Source organism: Crocodylus porosus, unplaced genomic scaffold (assembly GCF_001723895.1).
Source record: "Crocodylus porosus isolate Cpor-Errol unplaced genomic scaffold, CroPor_comp1, whole genome shotgun sequence".
Classification (NCBI taxonomy): Eukaryota; Metazoa; Chordata; order Crocodylia; family Crocodylidae; genus Crocodylus; species Crocodylus porosus.
This window is the reverse complement of record NW_017728925.1, coordinates 12,813,154-12,828,229: the sequence shown is the minus strand read 5'-3', so window position 1 is coordinate 12,828,229 and position 15,076 is coordinate 12,813,154. Positions and strand designations below refer to the sequence as shown.

At 46.0% G+C, this 15,076-nt stretch overlaps 1 protein-coding gene across 4 annotated transcripts in view; it reads left to right on the top strand.

Annotated features, from left to right (window-relative positions):
* The first annotated feature begins 371 nt into the window (after positions 1-371).
* Positions 372-15,076, top strand: part of DDX31 (DEAD-box helicase 31) — a 64,529-nt gene continuing 49,824 nt past the window's right edge. The window contains exons 1-13 of one of the 4 annotated variants that reach the window (XM_019540839.1): positions 372-471; positions 3,670-3,923; positions 4,863-4,938; positions 5,593-5,636; positions 6,102-6,172; positions 7,494-7,558; positions 7,756-7,800; positions 9,609-9,650; positions 11,806-11,870; positions 12,684-12,803; positions 13,096-13,202; positions 13,595-13,830; positions 14,478-14,654. In XM_019540839.1, coding sequence (XP_019396384.1) covers positions 409-471; positions 3,670-3,923; positions 4,863-4,938; positions 5,593-5,636; positions 6,102-6,172; positions 7,494-7,558; positions 7,756-7,800; positions 9,609-9,650; positions 11,806-11,870; positions 12,684-12,803; positions 13,096-13,202; positions 13,595-13,830; positions 14,478-14,654 — 1,365 coding nt within the window. In that variant the 5' untranslated portion in view covers positions 372-408. Of the gene's footprint in view, positions 472-3,669; positions 3,924-4,862; positions 4,939-5,592; positions 5,637-6,101; positions 6,173-7,493; positions 7,559-7,755; positions 7,801-9,608; positions 9,651-11,805; positions 11,871-12,683; positions 12,804-13,095; positions 13,203-13,594; positions 13,831-14,477; positions 14,655-15,076 lie in introns of those variants that run through there. The other 3 variants (XM_019540838.1, XM_019540837.1, XM_019540840.1) reach the window with 3 other exon arrangements.

The following is a 15,076-nucleotide window of genomic DNA, read 5'->3' as shown; positions in this document are numbered from 1 at the left end:
CCCTTTCAGGACACCCCTCCATTCAACCCGACCCCCCTGTCAGACTCAGGACACCTCTCCATTTGCCCGACCCCCCTGTCAGACTCAGGACACCTCTCCATTCAACCCGATCCCCCTGTCAGACTCAGGCCCCCCCTCCATTCACCACAACCCCCCTGTCAGACTCCGGACTCGGCTCTGCGGAGCCTGGTTTTCGCTCACGTCTCGCCTCCAGGGCCGTTGCGGCGCCAAGCCCTCCCCGCGGTGAGCCTGCCCTGCTCCCGCCACGGCCCCTGGGGGCGCTGTTGGCCCCGGTTGAGAATCCCTGGCGCCCCGGGGGCGCGGGCGCGAGCGCGGGGCAGGCGCTCGCCGGACACCCCCGCGCGGGGTCCTTCCTGCCGGCGGGGCCCGCGCACGTGGGGCCGCGCCATGGAGGGGGACGCGGGGCTGATCCTCAACGTGAGCTCGCTGCCCGGGCCGCCCCGCCGCCAGGTACGACCCCCGGCCCCGCCGGGCTGCCTTGAGAGCGGGCTCAGGAGACTTCCCGGGGAGGGGGCGTGTCTTCCTGCTCCCTGGTCCCTGAGGGAGAGGCGATCTCTTACGAAACCGCGGGGGAAAAAGTTCTCGGCCGGCTTTGCGGAGCCATCCGCCTTCCCCAGGCGCGGGGCGTCTCCGCTGGGCTGAGCCCCAAGGAAGGAGGGAAGCTCCAAGTGCGGGTGACGCTGTACATGGGTGGGAATTAGGGCCACGAGGTAGAGCAGGGAAAGGAGGGGGACAAGCCACACAGATTCCAGGCTCCCTCCTGCCCTGGCATCCCAGGCCCCTCCGCCCTGCTTTGGGGGTTGTTGGTTGTAGCTGCGTTGATCTGACTCGCTGTTTGCCGACTGCTTCCAGCCCAGGACGCGCTTACGTTAATAAAAGTTTTCTGCAGCATGCCGGTTAAGGCATTCCTGGGCCTTGGAGCTGCGGCACGCCTGTTCGTTTCTGACGGCATGCTTTTGTGTCGCGGCACGCTGGTTGGGAAACATCGGTCTAAGGATGTAGGCAGTCAAGCTTTGTTGGGGAGATGCGATATTTTTAATTAGACCAGCTCAGTTGGAAAACAGTCGGGGTTGGATGCTTTCTCCTGGTGGTCTTGGGTGAATTTCCTGTTCTCCTTTTGATTTTTGCAAGTCCCCGTTCATGCTGATCTGTCTCCCTGCTGTGCCATGATGATGCTTCAGAGCTGCTGTTAGAAGCTTTGAAAATCATGGCGAAGTCGGGCGGAGGTCACATCTCGTCCAGCGCCCTGCCCGAGCCTGGATCGGCCTCGTTCAAACCATCCCGTGACATCTGTATGTAAACTCTGTGTAAGACTGGTGTCAGCCCTGGCACAACACAGACCTGACACCCTACCCTGGCACAGGGAGAGCAGGGGAACCACGGCAGCCAGTGTCCTGCTTCTGTAACATGTCAATATATGCTTAAAAGATCCCTGGTAGAGGGCTGTGCCTGCCTTTGCTTACAGAGGAGGGGAGCTAGTTTGCAACTATCAAACCCCAGATAGGTCAGGTAGCTGAAGACCAGTGCTTAACAGCTGGATCTGTGCTGTGGTACTCCTAGCCCTGACACTGTTGGGGTCCCATCACTTTCAAGATTTGGAATAGGAGTTCCTAACACCCCCCCCCCCAAAGTACACAGATAAAGTTACAGTTCAGTGCAGTCAACTGCAATTCATCAGAGTACAATTTAAGTTACAAAGTAGACAGCAGGCCTGAAAGATGCTGGTTGCTTAAGCAATCTGTGCTTTTTACCAATGTGATGTAGATAAGTGAATCTGGTATGCATAGAAGTAAAATGCACCGCGTGTAGTGAAAGTTGGGAAAAAGATTCTTTCATCAGAGGTTTAGATCAGCAAGTGAAATGTCAAAGACGTGGAAGTATGTGTGTCCAGAAAAACTTACAACCTTGGACCTTGTGCATGTGTTGGTTGTTTTTTTGCCCCATGGGTTTCCCCCTTTTCCTCCCTTCTCTCCCTGCCTGGCCTGGTGCTTATGCCTCTGGCTGAATCCTGTGAGCCAGCGTGGCTCTGCATGGGGGCAGAGCCCTGTTCCTGTAGGTCTCGTCACTTTAAAACCAAATATTGTATCAGAGTCACTCGGTGGGTGTGATTTGGAAAATCATACGAGTCCCTTTTAAACTTAACAATGGTGGTTGCAGTGATAATGCTCTGTACAGGATTTAGTTTTCCCCGTTTATATTCAGTTCTTGGCTTGTTTGGCAAAGATCTAGAAACCTGTCAGTAAACTTTTCCGAAGCTCTTATGCAGTGACTTAGGCCCCGTTTAAAATTTTAACATCACATCACTTCATGAGGGTAGGGTTTACTGGAGAAGAGAATGCTAAAGGTTGTGTAACATCACAAGTGTTTGATCGTATCCTAATCATCACTATGAGAGCAAGCAAGGTGTTTTATAAGTATATGATCTCTGTTTAAAAGTGATTTGTGTGACAGTTTGGGATTCTTTGGCCTCAGGAGGAATATTTACATTTGGGTGACATGTCAGGTGCCTGATGGGGAAGACCTTTCTTTTTTTTAAAAAAAAGACACTTGTGTTGACTTCAGCAAAAGACATCTTGGAAGGGGGATGCCGGACGCTGGACAACAACTAAGATAAATCAGCAAGAGGAGAGGGCACAGGGAGGTGATGAGAGAGGTTCAGAGAGCAGCTGCTGTGGGTTAGCTTTCCTGGGGGGATGGACACCGGAGCAGCTCCTCTCTGGGTGTAAATGGCCATGGTTTTATTGAAGTCAGTAGAGCTACATGATTTTGCAGTAGTGGGGGGTTTAGCTCTGTCAGGTCACAATTTGTAAAGGCCATCATGAAGGATGAAAGGAAGGGAAAAAAGGAATAAAGGTTGCAAGGGGGGATGGGGAATTTCAAATCCAGGCGCAGAGAAGGGCTGGAAAAATAACAGAACGAAATACAGGATGTGGCAGAAAGGGAGGAAACACACAGAAGGATGGAGAAGGGGTAGGGGAAGGCCTAGGGGGATAAGGTGTTTGAAATGGTTTTCAGGTATGTATGATGGACTGCAGCACACTTGTGAAGTGATGAAGAGGGATGGTGAGGGTTGGAAGAAAACCCAATTAATGTTCCTCAGGTATGGCTAAAGAAACATGGATCACTCTTGGACCAACAACAGAGCGATGAGGCTTCCTGAAGCCTGACAAAAGCACAGGGCAAGCCAAAGGGGGATCCAGCTGCGGATCCCCGCAAAGGATTTGAGGCCTGGAGGGACAGCTTCGCTCTGATTGCGAGCCTGCACAGCGACACCGCAGACAGCGATATGTTAGAGAACGTTCTGTTTAGCTACCAGAAAGGCTAGCTTGGTTGCTACAGTGATGGGCATCAAAATAGGACTTTTGATGGTGATTATTATTCTACTCCTAGTATCCAGAAGTCTCAGTCGTTGTACGAGATGCTGTACAAACATGTGGTGGGAGACATGTGGTGATCCAAAGAATACCAATAGATCCGGTTACAAAACCAAACCCTGCTACTTTATACGTAGAAACGAGGGCTCCAAAAGGAATAGAGACTGCTCCCCAGGGAAAAGGGCCTTGCACTATGGAGAAGAAGGATATCTTACTGCTCAGTTAGTCTTTGCAGTTTAACCCTGCCTTTCCCCCCATTTGCTTGGTAACACAGAAGCAGAATAAGGCTGTGAAAAGAAAGCCCCAATGGATGGACAATGGTACGCCCACAAAGCGGAAACGCACGCTGCCTGCATCCTCTCCGCTCAAGAATCAGGCTAAGGCGGTTGACGTGAGTGGGAAGGGAAATTTGGCATCAGCATTTGTTCCGAAGAAGCACCCGACTGACAGGCAGGATGAGAGCACGAGACCTTTTATTAAGACATCCAGCTTGTTTAAAAACAACCCCAAGATTCCAGAAATCCCCAGGTATTCTGAACAAACCACAATGACATGCTGTTGCTTTTGCATGTATAAAGCAGGTTTTCTTTCTTTTTTATTTAGGAAGGAATTAGTTAGTTAGTTTATTTCTTTTTCTTTTATTTGTCCATTGAACTACATTGGTTTTCAGCCTTTTTTCCTACTGAGCTCTCTGTCCCTTGTAGGCCAGACTTATCCAGCAGCCCTCTCCTTTTTTAGCATTCTAGGTAAGTTTAAAAAAGGAGCAGGAATTGGAGAGACAGGATGGTCGCAACACCAAGACAGAAAGAGCTGATGACTGAAAAGGACCTGATTCCATTTCCACAGAAGTCTTTTAGGGTTTTGCTTTCAACTTGTGTAGCTATTAGTGGTTTGGGGCCTAGGGTTTGTTGGTATTTTCCAAAGACATGTCAGGAAGGACCCTCGGACTCTTAAAACAGATGCTGGACGTCTCTTTTGAATCGCCCATCTGGTGAAAGAGGGGCCCAGAAGCTGGAGTATTGTCACAGTAACAATTTGCTGACTAGCTTGTTTTCCTTTTCTGCTGCCCTGTTGGGTCATACAAGTAGGTTTTCATGGGAGCCACTGTTAAGGAAAGCCAATAATAAAAGTAAAAGGCTGGGTTTATTTGTATTGTCCCAGAGAGTTTCAGGTTGCTTTAGGGATCCACCAGTTAAAAGCAACTTCAGTATCTGAGAGGAGCCTTTTCTTGTGGTTGGGCTGATCATATTTCTTCCTTGGGTGGGGCTGGTCTTTTGGGTCCCATGCAGAAAGGAAGTTGCGATTGGTTTTTGTACTGCTACAGCCTCTAGTTGTGGCTGGTTTTCTCTGACTGGGAAAGTCAGGCCAGACTGCAGTGAATCTGGACCGTAGAGTGAAGGTGATGGGACTCGCTGCTCTTACCCTGTTTAATACTGGTTTATATGTTGTTTTTAACCTGCTTTACAGAGGTACAGTGCAGCTGGTGCAAGAAAAGGTTTTCACTTCAGATTCTTTCACCCAGCTGGATCTTCATCCCCATCTGGTGAGTCTGGGCTGGCAATGGGTGGTGTGTGGCTGCTTTTATTTGTTGGTTCAGAGTGGATGTTGCTTTGAGAGACCGCGTATTTGGTGCTGAGATGCAGAGGAGGACTCTCCATAAACACCGAGATGTGGTTCTTGTTGCCCTTGTTCTTGGTGACTCGAGGGAGATCTCGTGCAGTCTGGATGAACTTTGCAGCTTCTGAGAGTGTCCGTTGCATTAATACCCTGCCAGTGCCCATCGCTGTGCCTCATCCAGCACCAGCAAATCACATCAGCCTGACCTGCAGGTGCTGCTTTCAGCACCGACAGTCCATGCCTCACCAGCTCCTAATCCTGCATTGTCAGCTAGCACCAATCCCTGCTGCATCCCATCCTGTATCGCAGAGCACCCAAAGCCCTCCCATTTGTCCTCCCAGTACCAAAAATGTTGAGTAGCACTGGGAAGACTAAATGTTATAGTGCAGTGTTCCTTGACCCATGAGGGCTAGTGCTATTTTGATGGATTAGTACAAATAGGTCAGGGGTCAGTGATCTTTTCCAAGTGCTTGTCCTGAACTAGTGACCAGTAAGAGAGAACATAGGTCTTCTGCAATCCAAAGATTACCAAAGAGAAATGTGTGAGTAACACCTTCTCATCCTCTCATTGACTCCTTAGGTATCCACAATAACCACTGTTTTGAAGATGTCTAGTATGACTAGGTAAGTTAGTTAATGTGTCAAATATTTTGGACTTCAATAGTTCACTCTAGCTGGGGATCTCCAAGCACTTTGCAAGTCTGATTTCTTAGTAAACACCCACAACACCTCAATAAGGACCGTGAAGGCTCAGCACTGTTAAAAACCTGGCTGAAAATTGACTTGCAGGGTACACAAGTCATTGTTGTGCTGGAAATGAAACCCAGGAGTTTGTGCTTTTAATCTTGGGCTTTAGCCACAAAACCCTCCCCATTCGAATTCAGCATAGTTATTTTATTTTAACTTTATTTTCAGAAGTTGCCTTTTGTGATGCAGTGTTTTGTAGTGATTGGAGAGACCTAGGCTGATATAGACCCAGGTGCATAAACTTTAAAGCAGTTGAAAAATGTTACAGTGCCACAGTTGTGTATATGTGCTGAGGCTGTGCTGTGGTTTGTGTTTTCTAAACTTACTTTGTTTGTTGCGTAGTGTCCAGAAGCAAACTATTCCTGTGCTGCTCCAAGGCAGGGATGCCCTGGTGAGATCCCAGACAGGTTCAGGTCAGCATTTAATTGCCAGTATTTTGTACTAAGGGCATGTGTAGATGAAACAGGGGCCCTAAATTGAAGCAGTGGGTTTTTGAAAACACTGCTTCCATTTAGGGCCATTTAAACTCCTTGCGCTCCTGTCTTGCACACACCCCACTGACTTACCTGCCTCTCTGGCAGTGGGGAGGCGAAGGCAAGCTGCTGGCAGGTAGAGCAGTCCCTGGGCTGCGGTGGGGGGCTGGTGCTTCCCTCCGCAGCAGTAGTGGCTCCCCCCAGGTGGCACCCAGCTTGGGTGGTCCCGTGGGGCACCGCAACCATGGAGGGAAGCACCAGGCTCCCGCACAGCTCAGGCAGGGAGGGTCCAGGAGGTGTGTGTATGTGTGTGTCTGTGGGGGGGTGGAATCAGGCTCTCTGCTTTTCTTGGGCAGAGCCTGTCTTCCCGGGCTGCTTCCAGGCTGCCTGGAGGGCTTCTTGCAGAGCTGTGGAGCTACACAGAGCCCGGTGCTTCACTCTGCTGCTATAGGGGCAGTAAACTAAAACTCCCGGAGGAGTTTTAGTTTGCTGCGCCCCAGGTCATTTAAGGCGCACTGCAACACCGAATTTCCTACAGCGGCTGGAATTAATGTGTAGTACACTGCCAAGGCATGCTCACCATTAAAGCGATACAAAAGCATTTAGCCTGCTTTAAAGTGTTGTGCACACATGCCCCTTGTTTTGTCTACACATTGCCTAAGGGACCACATTTAGTGGATTGCTTGATTTGACCCAAAGCATTGCCTTCACCTGTTGCAGTTGGTCAAATTAACAGACCAACAGCACTAGCTATAGGCAGGCATATTGTAGACAGGTGCCGGGCCAACTTCTTCCATGCAGCTCTGCCAACGTGGCTCAACTCTGACATGCAGCTGCCAGCTGTTGCAAAATCCAAGGAGACGTGTGCTGTGTAAGGACCATCTTGAGCGGATGCTGGGCTCAAGAAGCCCAGTGCATCCAGCAGCAGCCCAGGTCCAGATCCAGCATCTGAATTATCTGCTCAGTCTCCTCAGAGCAGTATCTAATGTTGTCAGTTCCCATGGGTGGAACATTTTATGGACAGAGCTTGGAAGAGTTCCACGGTCTCCCTTCCACCATCTGACCCCATCACCCATCAGACTCACCATTAGAAATTTTCACTTTGAGTCCCCAAAACCTCCAGCCCCTGACATCACTTTGAGAGCGATGGGATACATATTTCCTTCTGGTACACTTAGATTTCCTGAAGCTTTTGAATTTTACAATTTCTATTTGTTTGTTTTTTAAATGACAAACTTCTTGCATTGTCTTCCTTCCAAAGGTAAAACTCTGGCCTATGGCGTCCCACTGGTTCAGTCCTTGCAGGGGATGAAGTCAAAAATACAGGTACTTACTGCAGAAGAAAGCATGTGTTGAAACTGAAACTGGCCAGGCCAGAGCACTGGAGAATATCCTGAATAGCACATTCCTGCACCAGACCCCCTCAGGGTGGATTTGGGATGCTAATGGGTCCTTTCCACTTCTGACTTCTCTGACTTTGCTGTGTATTCAACGTAGTGATGTTCTGTCTCCTGTGTTTGCAGCGCAGCGATGGGCCTTATGCACTTATATTGGTTCCAACAAGAGAGGTAAGTGGCCTTGTCTTTTAAGGGTCGTGCAGGCATGTTTGAGTTTGATTTCTGCTACTTTCCAAGGGCCCTGAATGTTTGGCACTGAGTCCAAGAAGAGCCAGGTTGGGCCCTTGAGGAATTATGGGCCAAATTATAATTGGCAAGTGTCTGCCGTTCCACTGAGTCAGCAGTTTTTTGACAATTGCCAGTGGTGAATTTTAGCTAAGTGCCTCCATACCCATCTCCAGAAACATCCCATTTGGTCAGAGAACTTGTTCTCTTGTCTGTGGGGGACTTTACCCTAAAATCCTGAGGACTGTCGGTCTCACAGTGATGCTGTATCCTGAGAATCGTCTTTGAAAGTCTTCATTTCACCTTTAATTTAACCAAAAAGAATTTAAGAGCCAGGGGAACATTTCAGCTGTCTTCCCTTTGGGCATGTACAGTACAGGAGTCTGATACCTGGTCTCTTTCTCTTCTCTCAACCCTTTATTCAGATCTTCTCCCAGGTTCTTCTTTTGCTATCAGTGTTGTACAGTAATGAGCCAGATAAAAATATCTAAGTTTCCCCATGTGTTTCAGAATTACTTGGAGATATTAGAGGAGCTCCTTGATGGAAGGCATGGGAAAGGACCAGTGTGTCTAGCCCAGGAAAGACGCATTTGCAAGTAAAACTGGCAATAGCCTTGAAGATGCTTACTTTGCAAACTTATGAGTTTATGCAAATACTTCATTTTAAAAGCCTCCTTTTAAAATCCATCAGCAGATGCTGAGGATGAAGCTACCAGAGTTTGTTTCTTCATTAAACTCTCCTCTGTTTGATTTATTTTATTTTCCTTCCAGAGACAATTTCAGAGTAGGGCATCAACCTTTTTTTTCCATAACTTCCGGATGGAAAATTGATTGCAGGTATCTAGTTCTTGGCATGATATTTTATGCAACCTGCAGTACAATATCTCAGCTCAATACTGAGGAAGGAAAAGGCTCAGAAGCTATTTAAATTTTTACAGCAGCAAACTTGCTGGTTCACTAGGATGCTACATGAATACTAAGCATATGAGAATAGTCCTTAAGCTTGTTCTGAAGGCATACCATTGAGTACATTTACAAGGCTGGTTCGTCATTACTATTGGCATTCTTCTTCTGATGGTTTGCAACAGCTTCTTTAGTAACCTGGCAAATAAATAATATTTAGTAGTTTGCTAGTCTTTCCTGACTTCAAAGAACTATATTTCCTCTAAATAAACTTTTCTCATGTATGTGGATTCCATGAACTAAGATGGATTTGTAGCAACTATTAGCAGCTGGGCAAACAGAATCATAGAAAGTACAAGTGACCCAAAGTCAGCTTATAAGTAAATGGTTGCAATGAGAGAGAGAGACCCAAAAGTTTTGGGCACTGGTTGCTTCATGAACTCCTGCTTTATATTTCCTTTCCCTCACAATTTTCTTTTGGAAATGGTTCCATTTTCCTCTATGCCATTTCAGTGGAGCAAACCCAGTATGACTTTGGAGAACTGGCTTATCAGTGCATCACCAAGAACAAAAATGTCAGCAGAACCACTTTTTTTGGGGGGGGTATGGGTCCAAATGTAATAGAAGGGTCTTCCTTTGGCTTGAATATTCAATGGGTCAGGATAGATATGGAGTTAGGGTTTGTTTGGGTTTTTATATGGTAGAGATACTTTGAAATCTAGTAACTTAAGTCACTGGATTATAACACTGTGAAGAGAGCATATTTGAGCCCCCGGATTGCTGGATGGTGCCTTTTAGTACAGACCTATCAGGCTTTCATGACACTTACTCTCCTCTGTTGATATCCACAGCTAGTATTACAGAGTTTTGATACAGTCCAGAAATTGCTTAAGGTAAGTACTGCATCCTGTATTTCCTTCCTGCTTATTTCTGCGTCTTTTGTTCTAAGACATGAAACACCTTCAGTTCCCCTTTCAAGTCAGGTGGGAGTTGAAGGAACACAGCATCTGGCAGGCTATCTGGTCCTTCAAGAATAAATCCAGTTCACTTTTATTTTAGTGGCCAAGAGAAAGCACGGTACGTTTGAGTTTGATTTCCCCATTGGATGCTTCCAGCTATTTGATGAGCATGTAGCTGCTTAAACAACTCTCTAAGATATTATAATTCTCACAGAAGGCCAGAGGATGTTCAAAAGGACTTTTGTACTGGTTTGTTTTTGGAGGTTCCTGCCTCGGTTTCAGTAGGCTCTGTAGCTGCGACTGGACACACTCGTAGCGGCAGGTACCCTTTTACTGAAACTGATACTAGGCCGGGAAGGTTCTGAGGCAGACTGGGAGTTAAGGGATCAATTTGCCACTTGAACTTTCATCTCCTTTTTTAATTTGTTAAAACTAATTGGCTCAGTGTTGTTAAGAGTAATAGAACCTCCCTCACAACAGCTTCCTGCCCTGATCCTGTAAGCACCTCAACTTGTGATTAACTTTGCTACCGTGAGACATTTGATTGATGTGTAAGTTAGTATTTAAGTAATGTGTATAAGCAAGCATTTGCAAGATTGGGACTTCAGTCTGTTATTTCCCATGCTTCCTAATAACCAGATGGTTCCCCAAGTCCTCTTCTATCACAAAACTGCAAAGACAATGACTTTTCTTTATATGAAGATGCTTAAATACTTTAGTAGGTTGAGGAGATATCGATCAGCTCATTTCCCTCGGGGAAGGGTAGCGTGCTACCCAAAAGCTGGCCTATGTCTATCCCAACCATGCAGTTGGTTCAATAGAAGGTATTAACCACAAAGATGCTTGCCTCTCTCTTAAAATAGTTTAGCCATTTTTAAATTTGTAATGAGGTGTCATGGATAGAAGATCTTTTGATCCGAAAGTTGAGACCTGACTTCAGCACTGGCCGGTTTTGTTCCATCAAGATCTCTGGAACACCCAGTTAATGGTAACCTCCAAGGGAGAAAGAAATTGGGGGTTTTCATCCTTTACATGTTACACAGAAAGAATTAAAAACAACGTTGGGCTAAACTGCATTATAATAAAAGAAATGAAGCACTGCTTTGGTGCTGCACGGTGGCCTGGCCTGGTAACATTTTCAAATTATACCTAAATCTTTTGGTAATCCAGTGTTTTTGGAGAAGGGGCATAGGTTATGCTTCCATACCTATAAAAGGTGCTTCTGTACATGGCTGGAAGTTCTTCTTGAGATGGGCACTTTAAAGCTTCTGGGATTTTGGGGGGTATTCCAGAGATGTTGGGTGTCTGGAGGTTTGGCTCAACAGCCTTTCATTATCATTCCAAAAAAATTATGGATGTTGGACTGGGTGTTCAAATGGCCTGCTCCTTTAGGGCAGCTTTTATGGCTGCTTGACATGCTGAGAGTTGTGCAAACATCCAGCCTTTCCTTAAGCACTAGATGCGTATGTGCCATCTGTAAAAGTTGCATTGTCCCTTTTCCTTCCTCCATCTTGAAGGAGATGCATGTTTTGTTTTCATCTGTAAAAAATGCACTGTGCTAGATTTGGATGGAGACTATAATAATCTGGTTGAAGTGCTGGAAAAATTCCTGTCGGGGAATGAGATTTCATCCTAAGAGCCTTTGCTAGTCTCTCGCTGTCTCACACACACGTTTATATAAAGGTCTTTTGTTAAACTGTGTTTTGTTTCTTATTTTGCTTGGCTGTAGGAAGATTTTTTCTTAAAAGCCAAGAGAAGGACGTAGCATTATGCTGTGTCTTTGAACATTTAGGCTATGCGGGGAAGAGGGAAAGAATATTATTATGTTATTAGAAGTGATGCAAAAATGATTGCATTTCCATCTTCCCAAACAACACTGGAAGCAAGTCGCATATGCAGAATTAAAGCTACTGCTGATATTTAACTGCAGGTGGGACAGTGCATGTGGGTTGTCTGTTGGATCAAATCAGATGCATGCAGCTATAAACCCGAGTCCTCTATCTTTTTGTCAAGAAAAATCAGGTTTTGATTAGTATCTGTCCTCTTATTAAGAAGAATTCATGTCGGTCTGGCTTTTTCCTCACTGTAGCCATTTACCTGGATTGTGCCTGGAGTGCTAATGGGGGGAGAAAAGAGGAAATCGGAAAAAGCCAGGTAGGAAGCCAACTTCTTAAAATTGTATTTTGGGTTTCTTTTGTGTCCTCAAGCCCTTTCATCTGTCACTCTTGTTTAGAGTGACTTTTTACTGGGAGAGAAGCCTGTGACTTGGATCAAGCTGTGAGCTCCCCAGATCTTACACAGAACCAGTGCCTGGGTCAGCAGGGAGCATTCAAAGCTCTCCGTTGGCTCTATTTTTAAAATGTTGATGAGCCTTCTGAGGAGATGATCCCTGTTGATGTCAATATTTTTTCCTTCTCTGGCAAGCACCTATATTTGCTTGGTGTACAGTGTTGGCTGCAATGAGAATGTGTTTGTCTAGGGGAAGACAACTGATTTTTATTTTTCTGGAGTTAAAATCATCTTTATTAAATGTAAGAAAATAATCCTGAATTATTTTCAAGATTGTATGTGAACACTGCAGTGGTGTAGGAGATTGTTTTCACCCCAATTTAACAGAAAAAAATGGAAAATGTGGAAATTGTGCAAAGAATTTTGCTATTATATGCAAAATAATTCCACACACCATTTAGTTTTGAGTTATTTAAAATACTTGGTTTCAATTTCAGCCTTTTTTATTTTATAATATAAAATACATTTATAAATTAACTTGTCAAAAGAAAACGTCAACATCTTAGATCTTGAAAATATGGAAATGGATTTCTGTGCTACCAAAACCTTTCATTTCAGTTGTTTTTCTAATCTAAACATTGTCAAAATTGTGCCTGGTGGATATCAACTCTGAAGTCCGGATATCTGCTGTTAGTGAACTAGGAACAAGCTGTCAATTATTTTATTTAATTTAAACAGATTACGTAAAGGAATAAATATTCTCATTTCAACTCCTGGCCGCCTGGTTGATCACATCAAGTCTACAAAGTGCATTCACTTCCATCGTACCCAGTGGCTGGTTCTCGATGAGGCAGACAGGTACATTTCTACGTGCTTACAGAGCTAACACCTGCATGCTTTAGGGTTTAAGGCAACCTCCAAGTGTCTTGGCTTGGGAAGAAGTGTCCCTTATGGCCATATTATTCCAGTTACCCGCTACAGGAATTCTTGCACCTTTCTCTGAAATATCTGGTGCTGGCCATCATTGGAGATAGGCCCCTGGCATGCTCTGCCTTGGGACTTTCAGCGTTCTGAATTGACTTCCGAAGTTTTGGGCCTTTTCTTGTTCTGCCTTCCATAGCTTTCTTCATGGTATTTCCCTTGTTTGCAGGATCCTGGACATGGGCTTTGAGAAGGATGTGACTGTCATACTTAATGCCTTAAATGCAGAGAGTGAGAGGCGGCAGACTGTCTTGCTCTCCGCCACGCTCGCACAAGGTAGGCCATAGAGCCTCATTTTAAGCAACGTAAAGCACAGGTGATTGTGAAATAATTGTAAGGTCTCAAAAAGAGTGGTTGCCAGAGAATAGGAGCTTCTAGCTCTTGTCCTGGGCTTGGTGTACTGGATTATGTGCCTTTTTTGGCTGATACATTTCTCATGCCACAGATGCTCAATTTTGTCTCATGGTTTTGCCAATTTATAGAAGGTTTTCACTCCGGTATCTCGCTGTACTTTCCTGTCCCTTTCAAACTGCATCAGTTGTCTTTAAAGTCCATATATCATTACCCACTTCATTATTGTCCCAGGAGGTGATAGGGAACAATTACAGTATGCTTTGCTTTACAAAGAAGCTCCAGCTGTGGGTATAATGGTTTTTCTGTGACTTTAGGTGTAACGAGGTTGGCCGATATCAGTCTGAACGATCCAGTCAGCATTTCTGTTGTGGATGAAACCTGGGACAGAAGTGAACCTGAGCTGGAACCAGTTCAGGGAGCAGTTTGTTCCCCAGTTAACATGGGGAACAGCAGCTTTGCTGTACCAGAGAAGCTCAAGCAGCATGTGGTGGTGGTTCCCAGCAAGCTGAGGCTTGTCACCTTATCTGCTTTTATCCTTGGGAAGTGCAAGGTAAGGCTTCACTTGTGTTGTGTCTTTGCCTCAAAGGATTATGGGCCTTTCCAGCTCCTCCATATCTGTTTGGTCTTGGAACAGAAAATGAGTGGTCCTTGAAACGCAGCAGCTCGAAAGCTGTGTGGGTTAACTCACTATTGTCTATGGGCCAAACTGCATTAAATCCATACCTTGGGCTCAGTCAAGGAATTCTGGAGCTGGTGGCAAACTCAACAGGTAGGGTGTAAACATACCTATCAAGTCCATTTGGAAACGTGCGTGCTGTCATGCTAACAGTAGTCAGGCTTGCACTCATTCTGACTTCCTCTGCTCAGGAGTCCTGCAGCAAGGGGCCATCCCCTGTGAAATCTCTGCCATCGACGTCCAAGACTTTTGGCACAGGCACTGGTGGCTGCAGTGCCCCAGTAGCACACAGCTGTCTCAGAGATAGGCAGGCTTTAATATAGTACGGTCCTAGGCTGTCCAAGACCATGTGGATTACATCCAGGACTTATGGTCCAGGAACCAGGAGAGTGTTTGAGGCCTTACTGTGCGGGCACAGCATGCATTCCTGCAGCATGTAAGTTGCTCCAGGATATTAAAAATGCAGTCCTTGGTACAGATATATAAAAAAGGCCTTGTGCATTTTCTTGTCCTCCCTGCAGTTTGAAAAATGCCACAAGATGATCATCTTTTTCTCCAGCTGTGAGCAAGTGGAATTCCACCATGAACTCTTCCTAAAAGTCCTGTTGGGAGGTGCAGAGTCTGACCAGCCTGGGCATCCACTGCCTCCATTGCCAGACCTGAGGTTCCTCCGACTACATGGCAACATGGATCAGGAGGTGAGCACAACACGTATCCATTAGGAGGACGGCCAGTTGTAGTGAGAAGTGCTGCCATTTGCCCTCACTTGCCTTTATCCCCTTCCCTAGAAGAAACTGGTTTCAAAGCCTCTGTTGGTTTTGGTTCCACAGACACTTTCCCATAACTTGTCTGAGGTCAAACTGAGACAAGGGAAGGCGTCCTACTGGTATATGGTACTAGAATAGGCATTTGTCACTCACTGTGTTGTTGAGTCTATGCATGTGTGCTTCTAGCCATGCAGTACGTGTTTTTATGCTCAGGGGTCACCTGCAGGCTTTTTGCTCAGCTTAAGAGGTCCACAGGTGGAGCCTTGCAGGAGATACCTTCCCCCTCCTTCCTGGTTCCATCCCTGACAAGCCCTTATAAATGTAGCCCAAGACTGGGAAACAGGAGGCCTAGT